Source organism: Carassius gibelio, chromosome A21 (genome assembly GCF_023724105.1).
Source record: "Carassius gibelio isolate Cgi1373 ecotype wild population from Czech Republic chromosome A21, carGib1.2-hapl.c, whole genome shotgun sequence".
Classification (NCBI taxonomy): domain Eukaryota; kingdom Metazoa; phylum Chordata; class Actinopteri; order Cypriniformes; family Cyprinidae; genus Carassius; species Carassius gibelio.
This window is the reverse complement of record NC_068391.1, coordinates 13,982,513-14,004,438: the sequence shown is the minus strand read 5'-3', so window position 1 is coordinate 14,004,438 and position 21,926 is coordinate 13,982,513. Positions and strand designations below refer to the sequence as shown.

Here is a 21,926-nt window from a genome sequence, read left to right as displayed (position 1 = left end):
GCACATTAAGTTAAGCGCACTTACAATGGCACAAACACCCCATCTCACCTTATTCTCACCATCTCCATGCAAATCTGAAAGAGCTGTTGAAATGAACAGAGAGTATGAGCTGGTGAGATTGGTGGTTGCAGGGTCGACTGCAGACTTGTAAGTAAACATGCAAGTTCATGCAACAGTGACTCAACAATGCAAGGGGAAAATGTGTATAGAATGGCGACTGGGTCATAATGAGCATCAAGCCATTTGGAACTGGAGACTGAACTACAAGGGCACAGGAAGACTTGCTTACGTTACTTCATACAGACCTTCTTAAAAATCATCTCTGCATGAACTAATTTCTATGCACTGGGTTTGAAAACACTCACACTCTGTTGTGTTGCTGTGCCTCCATACTTGGCCAAATATAAACTCCTACTGCTATTAAAAAAGGATAGAATTTTGTAAGGAAATTCTAAGCCTCATAAATCAGCATATAACCACTCATGTGTCTTTAAGCTCCTGGGAAACAGAGGACATGGCATTATTTATTAATGATTTAAGGTTGTAATAATAAAGTTGCTTGGACTGTCTGTCCTCATCCCATATGGCAGCCACTCCAGTGAGAGAGCTTCAAGTGCTCTACACTGAACCTCTTCCGCCAGAAATAGTTCATCTTAATGAATAGTCCCGTGTTCTCGGACCATTTTAATTTGATTTTGATTTTTTATCAAAAGCAATGAAACTTTTTTTTTTTTTTTTTTATAACATTATATTTGCTTCGGGAATCATTCTAATACTCTGATGTGCTCAAGAAACATTTCTTGAAAACAGTTGTGCTGCTTCAAAAGTTTAAGGTAAAGTAATAATAGGTTAAGTCGAACAAAATGATACTTTTATTCAGCATTGATAGTGTTACATATTATTTCTGTTTTAAATAAATGCTGTGTTCCTTGTACTTTATTCATCAAAGAATTGTGAAAAATTATATTTTCCACATTAAGCATGCTTTCCACATTATTATTGTCAACACTGACAATAATAAGAACTAACACCAATAATAATTGAAGAATTAAGCACCAAATTAGCATTTTAAAAATGTAAATGAAAAATCCAGCTTTGCATCACAGGGACAAAATAAATTAGAATCAATAAAAAACTTTTCATTTTTATACTTTTTTTGTAACTTTTTTATAATGTTTTATTTTTTACTGTTTTACTGTATTTTTATCAAATAAAGGAGAAAAAACTAAAAAAGTGTTATTATATGTATGTATATATCCATGTTATTATTGTGCAAAACAATTAAATCAACTGAAATTAAGTTTCAAGCTTTATTTTGTACCCCACTCATGAAAAGTGTTGTTCATGATTGCACTGAATATGTTAATTAACCACATCTGATTACATGCACTGGATAAAAAAAGTTATTCTTAAAATTATTAAAAACACATTAATAATAATGCAAAAAAAATCTGTTTATTATTTCGCAATGCTTTTATTATGTCACATTTCTTACAAATTCCAAAGCAGAAAAATAAATTTTGAGTTAACTGAGAGATGTGCATAATGTTTCTGAGCAGGCAAATAGAATACTGTTAAACGCAGTGTTCACAGGAACGTAAGAGGGGTTCCCAGTTTCTCATCTCCTAGGTAGCGTTTAAGGAATTCACGTACTTCTGCACTGAACAGATTTGTATGGTAATCCCTGGTGTATGAACGAGGTTTAGGCTTTCTGGTGTCCTTGCACAGGTCCTCCACTCCCCAGCTTACGATACCAACCTGTCCAAGATTATTCAGATATTATTAAAACAAACATTTCTCAAATTAGACATGAATAACAACAATTTAGTCTCCTGAAGAGGGATGCATGATTTGAAATAGCTCAGTGTGCTGTTAAAAGCAATCATCAAACATGAGAAATTATTTAAAAAAAAAAACTCACCTGGACTAGTCGATTGCCTGGAACCACATAAGTGGCCCCTCCAGAGTCTCCTGTTGATGATATGCACAACATTATGAGTTTAGATCTTGTGTCAAATTCAATTTATTAAGGATAATGATACTAAAGATATGACATTTTATGGTGATTTTAATAGCATCATATATGGTATATTTCTGCCAAATATTATGTCCTCTTAAAAAATCCAACTTACCTTTGCATGCAACATCATCCACAGTAGGTTCAGTACCACCGCTGCACAGAAAATTATCTGTAACAATATCTTTAGCATTTGTTGCATTAATTCCTTTAGCTTTTTTGGCATCTTCAACACAAGCATCCCTCTGAAGAAAAGGGACGTATCAGTTTTGGACAAAATAAATTCATAACTGTTGAGCAAAGTATGCATTTAATTACGTTTTTTTTTTTTTTTTTTTTTTTTAGTTAATTGCTCTTATGAGTTCTTTGACATTAAAAACTTAAAAAACATGATGAAACCACAGATGAATAAAAATATAAAGGATAAGAAGACCACATATCATTACCCATTTTCCCTGCTTGATTGTAATTAGTTTATTTTCAATGTCATTATCCACGACAGACATGAAAGAAGCTTTCACTGTTTCTCCACTCATTAGCTCTTCCTCTGTAAAAAAAACACAGTTAAAATGTATGTTTCATTTTAGCAATGCAAGTCTTTAGATGTAAATAATATACATATTTTGTACTGCCACTCGATATTGTGAAATATTAAAACAACTGTAATAACTGAATAACTGATACCAGATAAAGCAGAATCCCAGTAAAAGAGATTCATCTGAATGGTACATTTACTCTATAGTTTATTACAGGTATATGAATATTTACATATGTAACTGATCATATTTATTTGAAGATTTGTCATGAAAGCAAAACTATTCAATTAAATTGAATGACTTCAATCAATTAGGATTAAGTTAAGCATACTTGGGGGCTTCTAGGCCAAATCAAGGGTATAATTTAAATTAATTATAATTTTATAATTTAAAAATGATAATATAATGGGTAACACTTTCCAATAAGGTTCCTTTAGTTAATGTTAGTGTATTAACTAACATGAACGAACAATGAACAACACATTTATTACAGTATTTATTAATCTATGTTAATGTTAGTTAATCAAAGAACAGTTGTTTATTGTTAGTTCATTTTTATTCACAGTGTATGAGCTAATGTTAACAAGCACAACTTTTTATTTTAATAATGCATTAGTAAATGTTGAACTATGATTAATAAATGCTGTAGAAGTATTGCTCATGCTTAGTTCATGTTAACTGAAATAGTTAACTAATGAACCTTACTGGAAGGTGTTCCCATGTGATGTCATAGATTACTATTTTCCAAAGACCTGGAACTTTTAACCCCCAAACTGTTTCAGCTGATTAAATCTCACTAATGTAGATATTCAGATGAAAGAGCACAGTAATTCATCAAAAGTTCTGAGATGAGATTTTGTGCTGTCCATGGTCATAAGCAAAAAAAAAAAAAAAAAAAAAAAAATGTGGTTGTGTCATCTTACCCTAAATTTATACATGTGCCTAACATGCAACATTTCTGACAGACATATCTGTTTGTAACTCACGATGTTTTCTGCATGTTACTTCTCTATCTGAAAGTTTCAGAGCTCCACTTGTTTCCTTGGTGCAGGGGATGCATATTGTTCTGTAGAGACAAATACAATAAGCATTAATTCAATACACTACTTTAACACGTTTTAGTAGCATAAAACGATGCACTCCTGCGCTCCTCACCGAAGACCGACTCCCATAATAACAGGATCCTCCAACTGAATAAGAGCCACATCAAATTCATAATATTCAGGTATTCCCATTTTCTTTTTTGCTGCAACATCATAGCGAGGATGAAGTATGTAATTTTTCACTTTTATTCCTAAGAAGAGAAAAGGAAACACCACTGATGAGATTTGCACCATTACATATTAAAAAGGGCCTTATTCTAAATCATGCAATATTACCTTTATTATCTGAACCGAAATCAAGAGTTATTCTATCAGGTGTGTCCTCAAACCTGAAGCAGTGAGCTGCTGTCAGGATAAAGCTTGAGGTGACTAATGACCCTATGCAATTTGAAATTTTTCCATTGCTGCGCTGCAAAAGCATCAGAGAAAGGTAGACATGATGATGATGAACTAGCATGGTGATGCTAAGCCATTTATTTGCCCATTTATTTTTTTAACAAGAAATAAGACAAGGATAGAGATACCCACAGCCACAGTGATCTTTGCCAACCAGGGGTATTTATAACGTTTGTGGGAATCATTTTCATCGTCATAATCTCTGTAAAGTCCACATAATGCTACACTGGAGCCCTCATCTGATCAAGGGTAGGCAAGAAGAACATGAGAAACAAAAAAGACATGGAGGACAATAATTAACTTAACATTATTTTTACCCAGCCTAAACAAAGCTCATGTTTCTAAATGAAAAACAGACATAAGGAATTACCGATCATTTCATCAAATGTCTGCTGCAATTCTTTCAAGTCCCTAAGCTTGAAGAAAAACTTCTCATTTCCCCTGTCAGTCTTCAAATCATTAATGCTCTCAGCATTCACACTATCTCCCATCCCAAACACATAGAGCTCTGTTAAAAAAAAAAAGGTATCACCGATAATTAAAGGGAAAAAAAAGGAACTGAGTTGTTAAATGCAATTGAGCTGCATTTGAAGATTTGCTGAATGTCAAAGATCATTCATGTCTTTCCGCACCAAGATTTTCCTCCTCTGAAGGAGAATTCTGTTTTACAAGTTCTTTGATCTCGTCCACCCATGGTCTTGGATTTCCACCCATGTTCGCCTGACCTAAAGAAACGAATAATAAAAGTGATCCTTTGTTTACATCAAGAACAAAAGACACTTTAACAGATGCAGTGCTAACCAAAAAGTATAATTATTATAACAATTATTATTTATTTATTAAAAAAAAAAAAATCCAATCAATATTGCAATAAACAGTGGTATCACTAATACCATCAGTGAACATGATGACGATATGTTGGGTCTGCTTGAAGTCCTCTTTGTTTCTCAGCTGCTCGATTTTCATACTTTCTAAAATGCTCTTATATGCCAGAGCGATATTAGTTCCTGTTCGTTCACCTTTACCTGTTAGTCACAAATCGGTGAAATATTAAAATATGTCCTTAAAGATATGGTATCAGACATTTTACTCGCAGGCTGACCAACACCAAAAATACGCATTTCCATTTTTGCCGTATGAATGCCCTTTAAATCGGATTAAAATCTAAACAATCTAAACAAAACACTTACTGTTATAATCCTCCAGTCTTTGAAGAATTTCTAACAGATTATTTCTTTGCTCGCTCTTGAAGTCCCTCATGGAGACTATCCGTGTAACGTCTGTGGCAAAAATCAGGATCTCATAATTTGGGGAGACCTCGTAATAACTGATCTGTCGGTAATGAACATAGGGTGAAATTTTCATTCGATTTATAGAGCTTCATTAGGAATATAAAACATTACAAGAGATTTTGAATTGACACTAGTGTTCTAGCAATGAGACATAGGCAGAAATATCAAAGAATAGCTAGCTAAAGAATAGATAGCTTAAAGGGTTCAATCAGTTGAAAGGTTGTGACCGTCTTATCAACATACTATTTCATATACCTTTTCGATAAGTGTTTTAATGACAGTTTTTGCCTTTAGTAAGTCATCTTTTGTTATGCTGGCAGATGCATCCAGAGCAATGTAGATGTCAAGTTTTCCCCCTATATTCACATGTATTTGCTTTCCATACTGATCTGAAAACACAGAGAACACAGAGAACTTAGTGGTAACCTAAGACTAAATATTGTCTTGCACAGGAAGAAGGCAAATGAGTTGCAAAAGACTACCTTTTCCTTCATGTTGTTGAGAAACCGCTAGACTGGACTTTAGAGAACTGCTGAAACCCTCTGATGCTTCCTCTGGGCTGTCATATGTGAAATCAGCTGTATTTACACAAAAAACAACATTAGCAAAGCTGAATTGTACTTTTCAGTTCAGCTTTGAATGATACTTTTCAGTTAGTGCATTGTACTTCAAACAAGGATGGTGAAAGGTTTACCGTAACACTGGGGCTCTGTTCCTGACCACTGGCCATTCTCCTGACAGACTCGCTCTTTGGAACCAACCAGAGTAAATTTATTTTCACAGCGGTACGTGACTTTGTCGTCTATATTAAACCTGTGGCCTTCTCTTGTACAGCCGGCAGGAATCCCAGGATCAGGACAGAGATCAGCTGTTTGAAAAGAGGAACAGACAATGAAAGTGAAGAAGTTAAGAAAAGTGAATTGAGACACGATCTTTGCTTATATTCTTCTAAGAGTGCTTAAACTGTCAATTTAATCTGGAGAGTATTCATGAAGCATTCATGTTTATTATTGCACTAAACAGCATAGAGAGACTTCCCACTCACAGTTTCTTCCACAGACTGGTGTGCCTCCACTCCATTTCCCATTCACCTTGCAAACACGAGTCCCCGAGCCACGGAAATCATAGCCAGAATTACATGAGTAGTTGGTTGTGTCGTTCACAAAATACTGCCTCTGATATGGATACACCTCTCCATTTTCAAATCCGCGAGGATCAGGACATGTGACTTCTGAAATAAAGGATTTTTTGTGTGTGTGTGAGTAACCTGTGTTGTGTTTTCAGTTACGAATGATCTTATTTGTCCGATAATGTTTTGCTTACTCTGGCACTCTGGGAGTTTTTTTTTGGGCAACGGGTTCCATCTCCCCCTAACACAGAGACGGATTCTAACAGTTGGGTAATAGCCTTCTGAACAGCTGTATCTTACAGTGCTCCCATCTTCTGAGAAAGCAAATCTCCCCCCAATAATACTGAGATTCTCATCAGGGCATGGAATAAAGGATGGTGCACCTACAAGAAAAATCAGAGAACCAGATGGGAAAGAAAATGGTGTTGTGGAAGTGCAATGTAAAGGAACACAAAATGTAAACTCTTCAAAAAATTAAAAAGATTCCAAAAGGTTTTTTACACATCCATAGAAGAACCATTCTGGATTGAAAGAATCTTTCAGTGAACAGTTCTCAAAATAACAGTTTTCCTTAGTGTGAAGAAAATTTTAATAGACTACTTTACCATCAGTGTCATTACAAATTAATTGTGCTAATAAAAAAATGCTACACTATTAAAAAACATGATGTTTCAATATAATGTGTAAACACCACAATAAATTGTCCACAGACTAATGTTGGACTACTGCTTTGGACTACAGACTATTAAATGTGAATTGCTGCTCTTGTAAAATGAAAATAAATTAATAATTTAATGCATTTATGGGTTTAAAGTTCCCTCAAATCAGTTTTTCTTTTAAAAAGCAAAACAGAAGTTTATATTTATATTTCTGGTTAAATCCAAGTCCAGAAGACATACCAGTTATGAGAGGACACAGTATTGCGAGCAGGAATAGATTCAGCCATGGTTCACCCTCCATGATGTTCTTGTCAGGTTCACACAGCAAGTGAAACAACAACCGAGGAAGCCCACATATTTATAGAGCAAGGTAAACAGAGGAAGTGACTATAGACATGACCTAATCTGTCAAACAATTTGTCGAGGTAAAACTCACTTGACTCACAGTTTATGAAATAAGGGAAAAGGAAATGGAAATTTAAAGGAGACAAATGCCGCATTTATGATGTGTAATATAAGGCTCTGGTGTCCCCAGAATGTCCCTGTGAAGTTTCAGCTCCAACTACCCCCAATAATAATTTATATATTATTTTGAAAATGCCCATTTTTAATGGAAGCAGAAAAACGCTGTTTTTCGTGCCTGTCTCTTTAAATGCAAATGAGCTGATGCTCCCTGCCCCCTTTTCCAGAATAGAGCTGCATCATTACAGCTTGTACCTCCTGTTTTGGTTGTGATTATCATGTTTATTGCGCTGAAATCATGTGTTTTAAACCATATTAGTGTAACTTCTGATGTACAGTTTTCTGAGAGCACACATCTGAAGCACACGGACAGAAAGCAGCTGTCACACGGCATGTGAGTAGTAAAATAAGTTCTCATATAAGTTTATGTTAAAAACACATATGAGTTACAAAAACAGTCGGTTATGTCTGTGAAGGTAAAATGACTGGGAAATAAATCACATGTTTATTTTAGATCTGTTTGGCAGCAGCAATATACAGTACATAAATCAATAAATCCACTGCTCGCTTGTCTCCTCTGAGGCTGGGACTCTAAATAGTGTTCTGTGCTCATCTGTGTAACCAAAGACAGAATAGTTAGCATGTTTGGTCTCAAACTTTTACCATGGCATTAGAACTGTTTCAAAATGTAAAAAAAAACAAAAAAAAAAAAAACAAGAGAGCCATTACAAGTGTTGTGTGTTCGAATGCTCCAACAGACAGGAGTCTCTATAGACCACAGAGGACACGGTGGTAAAAAATTCATTTTCCAAAAAAAAACCTAAAAAAATCCAATACTTTTGTGCTTACAAACATGCTAATGTTGTGACTGCCTCACAAACGGGGCCAGTTCAGCGCTGCAGTGCAAATATTACTACTAAAAGAGGGATCAATACCAGTGCTTCGTGCGCAAACTTCCAGACTCCAGACAAAGTAAGCATCACACGTCATATTTGGTTTTCCAAAAGAGCTTCTTGGCTCTCTGTAAGGCTAATGTTGCTAAAGCTAGCATTGTCTTTTCCTGTTTTCATTAAAGGTGCTGTAGGGAACTTTTGTAAAAAAATATTTTGTACATATTTATTAAACCTGTCATTATGTCCTGACAGTAGAATATGAGACAGATAATCTGTGAAAAAAATCAAGCTCCTCTGGCTCCTCCCAGTGGTCCTATTGCCATTTGCAGAAAGTCATGCGCTCCTGGTAAAAAACAACCAATCAGAGCTGCGGTCCGTAACTTTGTTTGTGTTCAAAATATAGAAGAATGTATATAATAAGCGAGTACACCATGAATCCATTTTCCAAACCGTGTTTTTAGCTTGTCTTGAATCACTAGGGTGCACCTATAATAAGTGTTTATATTCGGACAATTTTAGATTGCTTCGGGGATACCGCGGCGGAGTAACCCAGTACTTTTGTGATTCTTCATAGACATAAACAGAGAGAAGTAGCTCCGGCTACAATGATCTTCCGCAAGACGCAAGCAGTTCTGTTTATTAACCGCTAGAGCGTCAAAAGTTCCCTACTGCAGCTTTAATGCTGCCTTAACGTGCTACCAGAATGATTGTAAATATCGGATAGTTCACACAAAAATGAAAAAAATTTCATTGTTTACAAACCCACAAGTTGTTCCAAGACCCAAGACCATAATAATATATATATTTTTTTTCTGTTGAACATAAAAGAAGATACTTTGAAGAATGTGGGTAACCAAGGAGTTTCTGGTCCCCAGTTACTCTGTATTATTTTTTTTCAGTTACTGAGGACTAGAAGCTGTTTGGTTACCCACATTCTTCAAAGTATTTTCTTTTGTGTTCAACAGAACAGAGAACTTTATGCAGGTTTAGAACAACCTGGGTAGATTATGACAGAATTAAAATTTTTGGGTGAACCATACCTTTAAAGTGACAGACACATCTATGCTTCAAGTTATAGGCCCATTGTTTTATACAAATTTGGATAGTCTGTTAATAAAATATTCCATACATTATCAGAGCTTGTCAGACAGAATTATTATATTTTTAGACATTATAAGACAGATGAATTCATAAATTATAATTAATGTTAGACCCTATTTATTAATTTATCATTTATATTAATTATAAATAAACACATAATAAATAATACAAAAAATGTCATATACAATTTGGAGTTTTAAAAAGTGTTTTAAATGCAAAATTATTTACATAAAAATGGGACAAATACATGTTGCCTTAATTTTGAGCAAATTAATAAAAACTAAATAATTCATCCCATCCAGGTAACAGCAGCAAATCTGACAAAAAAGACTTATAATAAGTAATAATAATAAATATTCTAATTTAAAATGATAATATTAGTACGTTCAATTGGAAGTTTAATGCTTGAGCATGTTCTTGTTTTGTTTGTTTGTTTTTTTGGGGGGGGGGGTTTGTTTGGTTGTGAATAGGTGTCCCTTATTTTGCCGCACCAACATAGACATCACACAGACATAACACTGAATGAGTAAAACATGAAAGACTGTTCACAATAAATGTTTAACATTTTTATTATTTTTATCAAAGATCAGCTATTTGCACATAATGACTGTACTTTAGGATATCCAGCCTGACAAGTGTTTGGAATTCATATTAGTACGACAATGGTTCTTGTCTGATCAATGCCTTTCATTTTTCGTGTATGATAATCTTAATATTCTCTCCATTACGCTTCAGCCCTAATACAGCAGGGCCCGTATTCATAAAGATTCTAAGAATCCTCTCAGAAAACTCTTAATTTAGCTTAAAAACTTTTATGTAGGAGTCTTACCTTAAGGGACCGATCTGAGAGCAACTCTGAGTAAGGAAAAGACAAAAACTTTAATCTTAGTGAGGAGGCGGGGTTGACCCCGTTGCTATGTATGACACAATCTTTTGAAGACTGTGATTGGTTGGTTGTCCAAGAAGGAAAAAAAAGAGTGATTTTAAGTATAGGGTCTATTCTAATTCTCACTTTGAATTTAAATGCGTAATTTTTCCTATTTGATCAATCTCTCTTTCACACACACACACACACACACACACACACACACATTTTATGTGTGTATATAAATCCTTTTTTTATTTACCATGCTTGTTAATTTCCTATAAGGTATTTGATTGGCTTAGAATGAAAAAAATTGTTCCACTCTTTCCAGTTACAGTCATTGCTGTGCTATTTAACTGGCGGTTTGAATGTTGGTTTTAATGTATCAAACATGGAATCAAAACCAAGAAGGGCGAGAAAGCCAAACTGGACAGAGGAACAGTGTTTACTGTTAGCCCAGTGGATGAACACAAGGCCATTCTTAAAGGATAATTCGGGCCGGGTGTCACAGCAAGGGACAAGAAGCAGACATGGGAGCGTATAGCACAAACTATTAACGGTCCATTCCCCCTGCTTGTGTGCACCTATAAGCCTGCTATATTCATAAATGCATTTTTTTGAGCATGCAAGGTGGGAATGTCCAGTGGAAACGAAATGAACTGCGACACAATAAGATGTTCTGAAAGTGCTGTAATTGTTTGTGTGATCACTGCTTACAGAAGGTTGTGACAGAACCAAATCATCACTATTGCATTATGGCATTTTCCCAGTTGCCAAATATCATAATGTAGTGATTACTTTAATTTATATATTAAATTATAAATTATTATATAATATATAGCTAGCGTCTTATTAACTCACTGTCATCCATTGTCTGCAACACATTTCTTCTGCCTCTTCATCTTTCTGCTATTTTCTCCTCTGCTAAAGAAACTCTTAAGCCTCTTAAAAGTCCTCATCAGTGCTCCTAACAAGTTTGACCTTAAGACCTCTTTTGAGGGTTAAGATGCTTTCTGAATTACTTTTTTCTTTACTATGATTTTTTCTTTAATTTTAAGAGTAAACGCCCACATTTCTAAGAATTTTCTAAGCTACTTTTTGCATTAAGATTCTTTATGAATACGGGCCCAGGTGTAGTGCCTGTTAGCCTGTTTTTCTGTCTTGCTATTATCATTCTCAAGACAGATGGAAACAAGTAGTGAAATTGCAACAATAATGAAACTCCCCTGCCTGCCAGTGATTGGATACACAGTACAGACTGTCCCACTCCAACATAGACATAAAGACAGAACACTGAATGAGTAAAACATGAAAGACTGTTGATAATAAATGTTTAACATTCTTAACAAAGACCAGCTATTTGACTTAAAGTTGAATATTTTCATCAGTTTCATTCTTCAAGAATGTAAGAGGTTGTCCTATGCGATCATTTTCTAGGTGTACTTTAAGGAATGATCGTATCTTCCCACTGAAAAGATTTGAATGGTAATCTCTGGAGTCTGCATCCGAAGTGAATCTCCTTTTTTCCTTGCAGACATCCTTCACTCCCCAGCTTACAACACCAACCTGTCAAAGATTTTACAGACATCAAAAACTTTCCTAGTTCTCAGCTTTTCTCAGATCAGTCTTTAATTTCACTCTGTAAAATGTAACTCACTGTACATGAGATTTTACAGCTGCATCAAAACTGTTTTCAAAGGAAACAGAAATCTTACCTGAATCACTCGACCTTTTTTATTCACATAAGTGGCCCCACCTGAATCACCTGTTTCAAAATAACACAATACAAGAAACTATATAAGAATTGTATGAATTAATCATCTTGACGGCAAGAATTAAACATACCTTTGCAGGCAACATGATCTGTTTTTGGTTCAATACCACCACTGCACAGAAAATTGTCTGTAACTGCTTCTCTGGCATTTTCCACATTGATTCCTTTTGCTTTTTTTGCATCTTCAACACAAGCATCCCGCTGAAGAAAAAGTACACCAAGAAGTGTTTTTAGCTTGTTGATGACTGAAATATATATATATATATATATATATATATATATATATATATATATATATATATATATATATATATATATATATACAGTACAGACCAAAAGTTTGGAAACATTACTATTTTTTATGTTTTTGAAAGAAGTTTCTTCTGCTCATCAAGCCTGCATTTATTTGATCAAAAATACAGAAAAAAATTTAATATTGTGATATATTATTACAATTTAAAATAATTATTTCTAAATTCATTATACTTTAAATTATCATTTATTTCTGTGATGCAAAGCTGAATTTTTAGGATCATTATCACATGATCCTTTAGAAATCATTCTAATATGATGTTCCATTATCAAGGTTGGAAACAGTTCTGCTGCTTAATATTTTTTCAGAACGTGATACTTTTGTAGGATACTTTGATGAATAAAAAGTAAAAAAGAAGAAAAAAAGAAGCTATGTTTTTAAAATATAAATATTTTGTAATAACAATATACACTATTGGTCAGTAATTTGGGTTCAGTAATTTTTTATTTCACTTTTTTAAATAAAATCAATACTTTTATTCAGCAAGGATGTGTTGATAAAAATTTATAGTAAAGAAAATATATTATTAGAAATTTTTATTTATTTTGAATAGATGCAGGTATTCATCAAATATATTAGAAAGCAGAACTGTTTCCAACACTCATAATAAATCAGAATATTAGAATGATTTCTAAATGATCATGTGATAGACTGGATGTTACATGTGATACTGAAGGCTGGAGTAATGATACTGAAAATTCAGCTTTGCATCACAGGAATAAATTATTTTTTTATATAATAAGTATAATATAAAATAAGTAAATTTAAATTTAAATAGAAAACTATTATTTTAAGTTGTAATAATATTTCACAATATAACTGTTTTTTCTGTATTTTTGATCAAATAAATGCAGGCTTGATGAGCAGAAAAAACTTTCAAAAACATTAAAAATACTAATGTTTCCAAACTTTTGGTCTGTACTATATATATACTCTCTCTCTCTCTCTCTCTCTCTCTATATATATATATATATATATATATATATATATATATATATACATAAGAGATTCACATAATGTTTTCTGATGAATATTGCACCTATTTAATGTTCAATACGAAAACAATAATTCAAGCGCTTACAAATGGTTGTGCAGAAATTCTTGACACTAAAGGCCCCATGAAGTCAAAGGTAAAGATTGGTTACTTTTAGTTGATTTATATTTTATTGTACACTATAACTATAATGGAGGTCCGTATGGATAGACAGCCTCTGCATTAATAAATCATCTTAAATTAAGCTTTTCAAACTACACAAATTGGAAATATTATAAATAAGAAAAATCATTACATATTTTCCACGCTTGATTGTGATGCTTTTTATGTTTTTTGGACTATTATCAGTATCCATATCAGACGTGAAAGCAGCTTCCACAAGCTCATTGTTCATTAGTATTTCCTCTGTAACAAATGCAAGGGGAAAAAAGTTTGACATTTTATGTTTGGTAAGTTTCATTGTATAAACGCATTCACATGTTTAAATTAATAATTTAAATTAAATTATGTTTCTTATTTTTTATATGGTTCTTATATGTATATATAATTTCTGACAGGGACTTTACCATGTTTTCTGCAAGTCCCTTCACTTTCTGAAAGTTTCAGAGCTCCATTGGTTTCTCTTGTGCATGGGATGCAGATTGGTCTGAAGAGAAATACACATGATATTATTTAATTAGTTCAGCTTTTTTCTTCTTCTTCTTTTTTCATATTCTTAATAAAGTAACATCACATGTTGAAGGTCTGTGCTCCTCACCGTAAATTAAAACTCATCTCAACAGCTTTTTCCAGCTGTATAAGAGCTACATCAAATTCGTAATTTTCTTGTATTCCCTTATTCTGTTTTGCTGTTGGTTTATATTCAGGATGAATTGTGTAATTTTTCACTTTTACTACTGCAAAAGAAAATTAAACATCATTAATAAGATTTACCTTGTGACACATTTTACTTCAGTCTTGAAATATGAAAATATTTCAGGACATACCCAGGTCTTTTTCCAGTTTAACTGTAATCTTATCAGGTGTGTCTCCCTCTTTGAAGCAGTGAGCCGCTGTCAAGATGTAACTTGAGGAAACTAATGAACCCATGCAATTGGAACCTTGAGGAGGACGCTACATGAAGAGCAGAGAAGTCTGATGTTCATATTGTTGGCATGATTCAACTCTTTAGCCATAACATGCATATTTAATTCTACTTGTGGGAGAAAATGTTTCCTTTAACTTCATTGAGTTCTATAATAAAGTGATAAAAATGTTATGCTCACTACAATATTAATCTTTGCCAACCAGGGGAATGCACGGCGTTTATTTTCCAAGCCTTCCCACACAATCCCACACAATCCTACACTGGTGCTCTCATCTGTGTAAGGAAGCAGGTATAAAGGGTTAATAATAACAACAGCAATTAACACTGAGTTAATTATAAAGAATTATTACAAGAGGTCAAGAACTGTGAAACTGATTCATCCAAACAAAAGTGTCACGCAAAAGTGTTGTTTTTTTTGTTTGTTTGTTTGTTTTTATTTTTATTTTTTATGTTTTACAGAAACATGAGCAACATGAAGGTGATTAAATAATAATTAATTAAATAAATAATTACGGAAATGTCACTTTTGGGTGAAGTGCAGATACAGTACCAATCATGTCGTCGAACATCTTCTGCACCTCTGTCAAGTCTTTAAGCTTAAAGAAATATTTTTCTTGGTCCCTCTGTGACACTAAGTCATTAACGTCATCTTGATTCACCTCATCTCCAACTCCAAATAAATAAAGATCTGGAAAGAGAGGACGCATCCATATCAATATGAAATCAATGATAAAGATTAAACTAATATGTGTATTTTTTCCTGTCCCTGCTTGTAAATGAAAGACACTAAAAAAAAAAAAAAAAAAAACACTTTCAGTTAAAAATATAATTATGATTAATAAATTTCATGTTCACCAAGATTCTTCTCTCTGTTTGCAAGATTTTTAGTGACAAGATGTTTGATCTGCTCCACTTTAGGTCTGGGATTCCCCCCCATGTTTGCCTGACCTATGAAGCAAGATGAAATCCCAGTGAATATTTGTTCATTTGAAAATCTGTAATACTGTGCATTGAGTATTTTATTAATATATTAATTTATTTGCTCCGATAAAGAACTTAGGTAGGAAATGTTTATTAAGTACAGTTATATATGCATATACTGAATTGTACTGTATGTAAATACTGAAAATTTAATACCATCAGTGAACAGTATGACGATGTGTTGGGTCTCATTGAAGATCGTGCCATTGTTCATCTCCTCTAGTTTCATGCTCTCCAAAATGGCTGAATAGGCTTTGGCGATATTGGTACCTGTTTTTTGACCTTGACCTGTTTGTTTGTTTTTTTCACATCAGAATTTTATGATAAACATTTTCTGATAGAAACAACTGATTAAATCTGAATTAAAATCAGAAAATAAAAGGAGATTTAAAAAAATAATAATAATAATGTAACATTTGTTATCATTTTTACTTTCACATTGGACAACAATAAATAATTGCATTTTTCTCAATTTACTATAGGTTTAAATGTATAATTTTTGCATAGTACATTACTCTGTTATAATAATAAAAAAAAAATCTAATTATATCTATTTATACAATAAGACTCAAAAAGAGAAATTCAAAGAGAATACTTACGCTCATAATTAAAGTCGTCAAGCTCTTTAAAAATATTCATTAGGTTTCTTGCATCTTCATTAGTTTTGAAGTCCCTCATAGAGATTATCCGTGTAAATTCTGTAGCAAATATCAGGATCTCATAGTTTGGGGAGACTGGGTAATAACTAATCTTTTGGGGAAAGAGCATTGAGAATTCAAAGATGGTTGAGACATATGTCTGTTTTCTGATCAAAATGCTGGATTTCAGTGCAGTTCATGTTTCCATAATGTGAAACAGGATTTTCAGATGCAGCAAGTTTGTAGTGCACTCTGAGAGACTATAACCTCCTGAAACACACTAATGCTCAGATTGGAGGATTCTGACAATATAAGTCTAAGTTAGGTTCATTTTTCACTGCATCTTGTCACAAGTTTTTGTTTGTTTGTTTGATTGTTTTAGTTTTTTTTTTTTTTTTAGGAAAGGATGCACAACATACATATCAGTAGCCTAAATACAATGCTTAAATAAGTGGTTTACTACAGCAACCTCTGAGGATTTGACAAGTGACATACCTTGTCTATAAGCATTTTAATGGTGGTTTTTGCTTTTTCAAAATCCTTCTCATCTATGCTTTCAGATGCATCCACGGCAATGTAAATATCAAGTTTTCCACCCTGATTCATAGTTAATTTCTTCCCCTGCTGATCTGAAGAAAGAAGGAACACAACATTTTAAATATGCTGATATGATTTTGTCTTTTATTCCAAGCACTGCAATTATTAATAAAGATTTTAAAAAGTTGTGAGTCTGTAGGATTATGCTTTAAGACACACAAAATTACCTTCTTTTTCATGCTGTTGAGTAACTGCTAGATTTGACTTAAGAGAACTGCTGAAAGCTTCTGATGCTTCCTCTGGGGTGTCGTATGTGTAATCAGCTGTACAGTATTAACACAACAACAACATTATAGGTGCATTGTCCAGGAAAGCCATTTTTTTATTAGCTAAATCTTACAAGAACTTATTTTTGTGAAAACATGTACTGCAAAGCACATGATTTTGGATGTAACTTTTAGAAGACTTACCGTAACATTGTGGCTCTGTTCCTGACCACTGGCCTCCATCCAGACACACTCGGACTTTAGAGCCAATCAAGGTCAATGGACTCTGACAGCGGTACGTGACTTTGTCGTCTATGTTAAACATGTTCCCTGTTCGACTGCTACCAGGGGGAACACCAGGATCAGGACAGTGATCGGCTGTGAGACAGTAATAAACAGACAAATGGAAGTGGAGATTGTTGGACCTACGTTTGAAAAACCATGTTTTAGTCAGATGCATGGAGAGAAATTTCTGCTAAAACCCTGATGAACTCAAGTGTCATCAGATAAAAACAGAATAGAAGTACAAAGTAGTCTATTTTTAAGATGAACCCAAGGACTCTGTTATATGAATTTTACTTTAAGAGATTTATTTTAAATCAGACTAGCACATGGAAAATTCTGTGTGCTTACATATTTAAAAATCGATAGCGATTACTCACAGTCACGTCCACAAATTGGTGTGCTTCCACTCCACTTCCCATTAGGCTTGCAAACACGTTTGGCTGTGCCACGGAATGTATAATCGGAATGACATGAGTAGGTGGTTGTGTCATTTACATAGTACTTGTCTTTATATGGAATCACCTCTCCATTCTCGAAAACACGGGGATTTGGACATGTGATCTCTAGGATAAATGCATGGATAAATGCATACAGTAGAAAAGTATAATAAAAAGAAATAAGTCCAGCATTTATTCATGACATAATGATACAAATAATGACTTTACTAATTACTTACTTTTGCACTCTGGGGTTTTTCTGGTTTTGATCTTTGAGGTCCAGCGTCCATCTTGACACAGACGTGACTGAACCGACGGGTAATATCCATCCGGACATATGTATTTTAGAAGACTCCCTTCTGAATAGCCTTTAGAAAGAACAATCGTTCCTCCTTTAATGTTTAGATTCTCTTTGGGACATGAACTATCTCGTTTGGACATGGAGGATGGGGCACCTGTAGCAGAAACAGACAAATTATTGGAGGAAGCCACGAAAAATATGACGGAAGTAACTTTTGTCAGTTGTTGCTGTTTTATTTCCAAAATTTTTTGTCTGTTTATTTCAGAGTGCATTGTTAATAAGCAAAAAGACCTACCTGCAATAAGAGGACATATCATTGCAAGTATTAACCATTTCAACTGCTGCTTACACTCCATGCTGTTTATTCCAAGTTGAGCTGAGATTAAGAAGCAAATACAGAAGCAAATGGACGGGGCATTTTTATAGTCAGCAGGAGGATTATATTTACATTCAGTGGTCAATGTTTAACTTCAAGTCAAATAAAGAAAATCAATTTCCCGGCACACAACAAAATAATTACAGTCATCCATACGCCATTCTATATTCAATAATAACAAAAAACGAATTATGTTAAGACCTAAAAGACTGCAATGGATGCTATTACCATTTTTTCATCGAAATGTAGATGTAGAAAACAGCAGAATTATTAGAAGAATAGTGACACAAAATATTTTTCAGGGTTAATAATTTTATCTTGGGTCCAGAGAGCAGCTCAAACTCAAGGGGTCATTTGAGAACAATTTTATTACTATATCAAAACATTCACCCCCTTTTAAAAATGATTGCTTCACACATTAATACCAGTTTACCAAATGAATATTTACTGATACATTATTAGCATATTATCAATGCACTCAATGTATGACAGGACTTGACTGGTAAATGTGGAGGGAAAATATTTTAGTACTCGTGTCATGTACAGTAGGTACTGCTGAATGTCAAATTGATGCAAAATGCTTATTTCTATTTTAATTTATAATTTACATCCTTTTTTAAAAAACTAATATAGAGATTTAGGCAACAGACTCCTCTTTGGAACCAAACAATCTATTTGTTATTGACATAGCTAGTAATAAAATACACATGACCTATTTTCATGGCATCTGTTTTAAGTCTAGTATGCATACAATTCTGTGTAAAACGGTAGTTTACTGGGTTAAATAGAATATGTGAGGTATTAGATTTATATACAGAAACCTTGTCTTTTGAGGTCTTATAATATATATACAGTGTGCTTTAAGTTTCATAGATTGTGTTCATTAGTTGTTTAGAAAAGTGTAAAAAGTTTTATTTAATACCATTAATCTGTTTCAACAGGGTGTAAAAAGTACTCAAAAATTATACTCCAGTGAAAATACATATATTCAGTGAGCATTTTACTCAATTAAAAGACTTGAGTAAAATTAAAATGGTTATTAAAATAAATAAATAAAGAGATGCGTGTTTCATCACGTTGAATCATCTCAATGCAAAGTGAAAATGCTTAAGAAAAATAATTCCTAAATATTTGGTCAGACAGAAATACAAAGATTTGGTTGAAAGTACAATGACTGCATGTCATCTAGTGCATAGAAAAGCAATTAAAATCCAACAAAGTTTAACACAAAAAATAAAGCCTTCAAAGGCAAATTCCATCCTTTGTACTGTCATGCCGCCCCATTTATTTATGTTCTTCAGATGAACACAAATTAAGACTTTTTGGGGAAAAAAGATCTTCAAAGAGCTTCAAAAATAAATAAAAAATAAATAAATAAAAAAAAAATTAAAGAAGAATGTAAGACAGTTTTGATATAAGCCAAGTAGAAACTTCATGGAATTGCATCACATGACAGCTTTAAAATCCTGTCCGGGACGTGTCCCGTATGAATGGCACATATGGCCACCTAAATATTACATAGACGGCTAGGCGAACAGATATATCAAAACGGACAAATATAATTAATTTTATATATATATATATATATATATATATATATATATATATATTTTTTTTTTTTTTTTTTTTTTTTTTTTTTTCTGGGCAACTACCTTAATGCGCCTGTTACAATCACCAGCTGGAGTGCCCTGGTAGTCCATAGAAATTTGGCACACTGATAGAGGACAGTGAGAAAAGTTAGCAAAGCAAAGTTCCTCTTGTCGAGAAAACCCCTGTAGATGCCCGGTCAGGGCCATGCTGTCTTTTTTGCAGCAAGGGCTGCAGTCAAGGCTGGAACCTGAAAGTCTATGTCACTGCAATCGCTGCTAACCATGACCCAGTGGAAGGGAAATCCGTAGGTAAGCATGACATGGTCAGCAAGGGCTGGAGCGAAGGCTGTCTCTGTCCACCCTGAAAGTCTATGTCGCTGTGATTGCTGTTAACCATGATCCCATGGAAAGGAAATCGGTAGGTAAGCATGACCTGGTCATCAGGGGCCGGATTCACAAAACATTCTTAAGAAATTTCTTCTTAACTTTAATTTTCTTCTTATTTTTTAACTTATGAATATTTTGTATTCCCAAAAATGTATCTTAAGAATATTCTTACCTTCTTTCTTAAAATTATTCTTAAGACAAAACCTAAGAATAATTAAAATTCTTGAAAAGAATCTTCTTAAAAATCATCTTAAATAAATTCTTAAATTTAAGACAGCCCCAGACTTGTCTTAAATCCCAAACAATAATAATTAAGCATTACAACAACAGCTACATATAATACATAGGAGGACTAGGGATGTGCACGAGTTTTCTGAAGGGACAGCGATGTAAGCGAAACAGGTCAATTTAGCTCAAAGGGAATCATTTAAGATTTTAAATGGAATTTGAACAGAATCACTGTTTCACGGCTGATTACTGAGATGCCCTGCAATTCACTGAACGAGCCGTTTAACATCAAATCTGCGCTGGATATTAATATCCAAAGTATAGTGAAAACACTATCAATTAACACAGTAACAAGATCGGCAGTTTAAGGGGCCATTCACATATCGTGTCTTTTGCGCGCTCAAGTTCATTATTTCCTATGTAGGCGCTCGGTATGCCCGCTCATAATGGAAGCAAAGTGGTCGCGACGCGCACGTGGTGCGACACGCCGGTTTTTTCCAGGCGTGTCCGCACCGCATCGAGTTAAAAACATTTCAACTTTTCAGAATGCCGCAAGCGCACCTTGGGTCATGTGACAAGAACTAACCAATCAGCTTCATCCTTTCCCTTAACAACGTTGAAAGCTCAGCCAAGATGAAGGAACAGCTGATCATAGTTGTATATGGATTGCCATTTTGACATAAATTTAGTAGCAGAGCTACTGCAACAGATTTTTAGTGCTGCAAATTCATTTATCCTTTGCTGAAATTTCCACGTCTTCATGGAGAGAGCACGTCATGGTTGTTTAGCAAAGGCAGACGCCTCAGGGGCGCAACTGCCCGAGCGCTTTGGAAAGAAGGAGAAAGCGGCGCGACTAGCGTTTCCACGTGTTTTTAGGCGCGATATGTGAACGGCCCCTTAGACATTAACTTGTAAGCACAAAACACAAGATACTTCTCTTTTCAATATGAATAAGGCTTTATTAGATAAATCTAAGACATATAAACTAATCTAACACATAAGCACACGCACTCACACATTCACACAAGTTGCAGGAAGATAGAAAGTTAGGGAAGAATGAGTTTATGAGAACGAAAATGTGGAATCCCAAGTTTACAGCATAGACATAAACAGCCATCAATAACTTAATTTACCCTCGCATTGAGTTCCTCAATGAGATTAAAATTATATTAGATAGACCAGTGCAAATGTCTGGACGAGTTACTTGCATCTCCTGTGTAAAGGGGGTTCCCTATCTGTCGGTCACTACGAGTTATGTCGAACGACATATGGGTCTCACC

The 21,926-nt window shown here is 34.0% G+C and overlaps 2 protein-coding genes across 2 annotated transcripts; both read right to left on the bottom strand.

Moving 5' to 3' along the window:
• Positions 1–1,454: 1,454 nt before the first annotated feature.
• LOC127941545 (complement factor B-like) lies at positions 1,455–7,487 on the bottom strand. The gene is made up of 18 exons (XM_052536686.1): positions 7,373–7,487; positions 6,668–6,856; positions 6,390–6,575; positions 6,039–6,212; positions 5,827–5,922; positions 5,600–5,733; positions 5,243–5,384; positions 4,946–5,077; positions 4,685–4,777; positions 4,423–4,560; positions 4,185–4,291; positions 3,933–4,065; positions 3,709–3,847; positions 3,540–3,619; positions 2,464–2,564; positions 2,133–2,262; positions 1,922–1,971; positions 1,455–1,758 (listed from the first exon to the last, which is right to left on the bottom strand). Exons 1-18 carry the CDS (start codon positions 7,431–7,433, stop codon positions 1,588–1,590), a joined length of 2,256 nt encoding a protein of 751 aa, XP_052392646.1. The 5' UTR covers positions 7,434–7,487; the 3' UTR covers positions 1,455–1,587.
• A 2,654-nt stretch (positions 7,488–10,141) lies between these two features.
• Positions 10,142–18,506, bottom strand: LOC127941543 (complement factor B-like). Its single transcript, XM_052536683.1, has 18 exons — positions 18,362–18,506; positions 18,005–18,220; positions 17,706–17,891; positions 17,248–17,421; positions 17,005–17,100; positions 16,736–16,869; positions 16,202–16,352; positions 15,759–15,890; positions 15,477–15,569; positions 15,172–15,309; positions 14,800–14,894; positions 14,521–14,647; positions 14,292–14,430; positions 14,101–14,180; positions 13,830–13,939; positions 12,299–12,428; positions 12,169–12,218; positions 10,142–12,019 (listed from the first exon to the last, which is right to left on the bottom strand). The coding sequence occupies exons 1-18, from the start codon at positions 18,420–18,422 to the stop codon at positions 11,819–11,821; spliced, it is 2,313 nt and encodes a 770-aa protein (XP_052392643.1). The 5' UTR covers positions 18,423–18,506; the 3' UTR covers positions 10,142–11,818.
• Between the last annotated feature and the right edge of the window lie 3,420 nt (positions 18,507–21,926).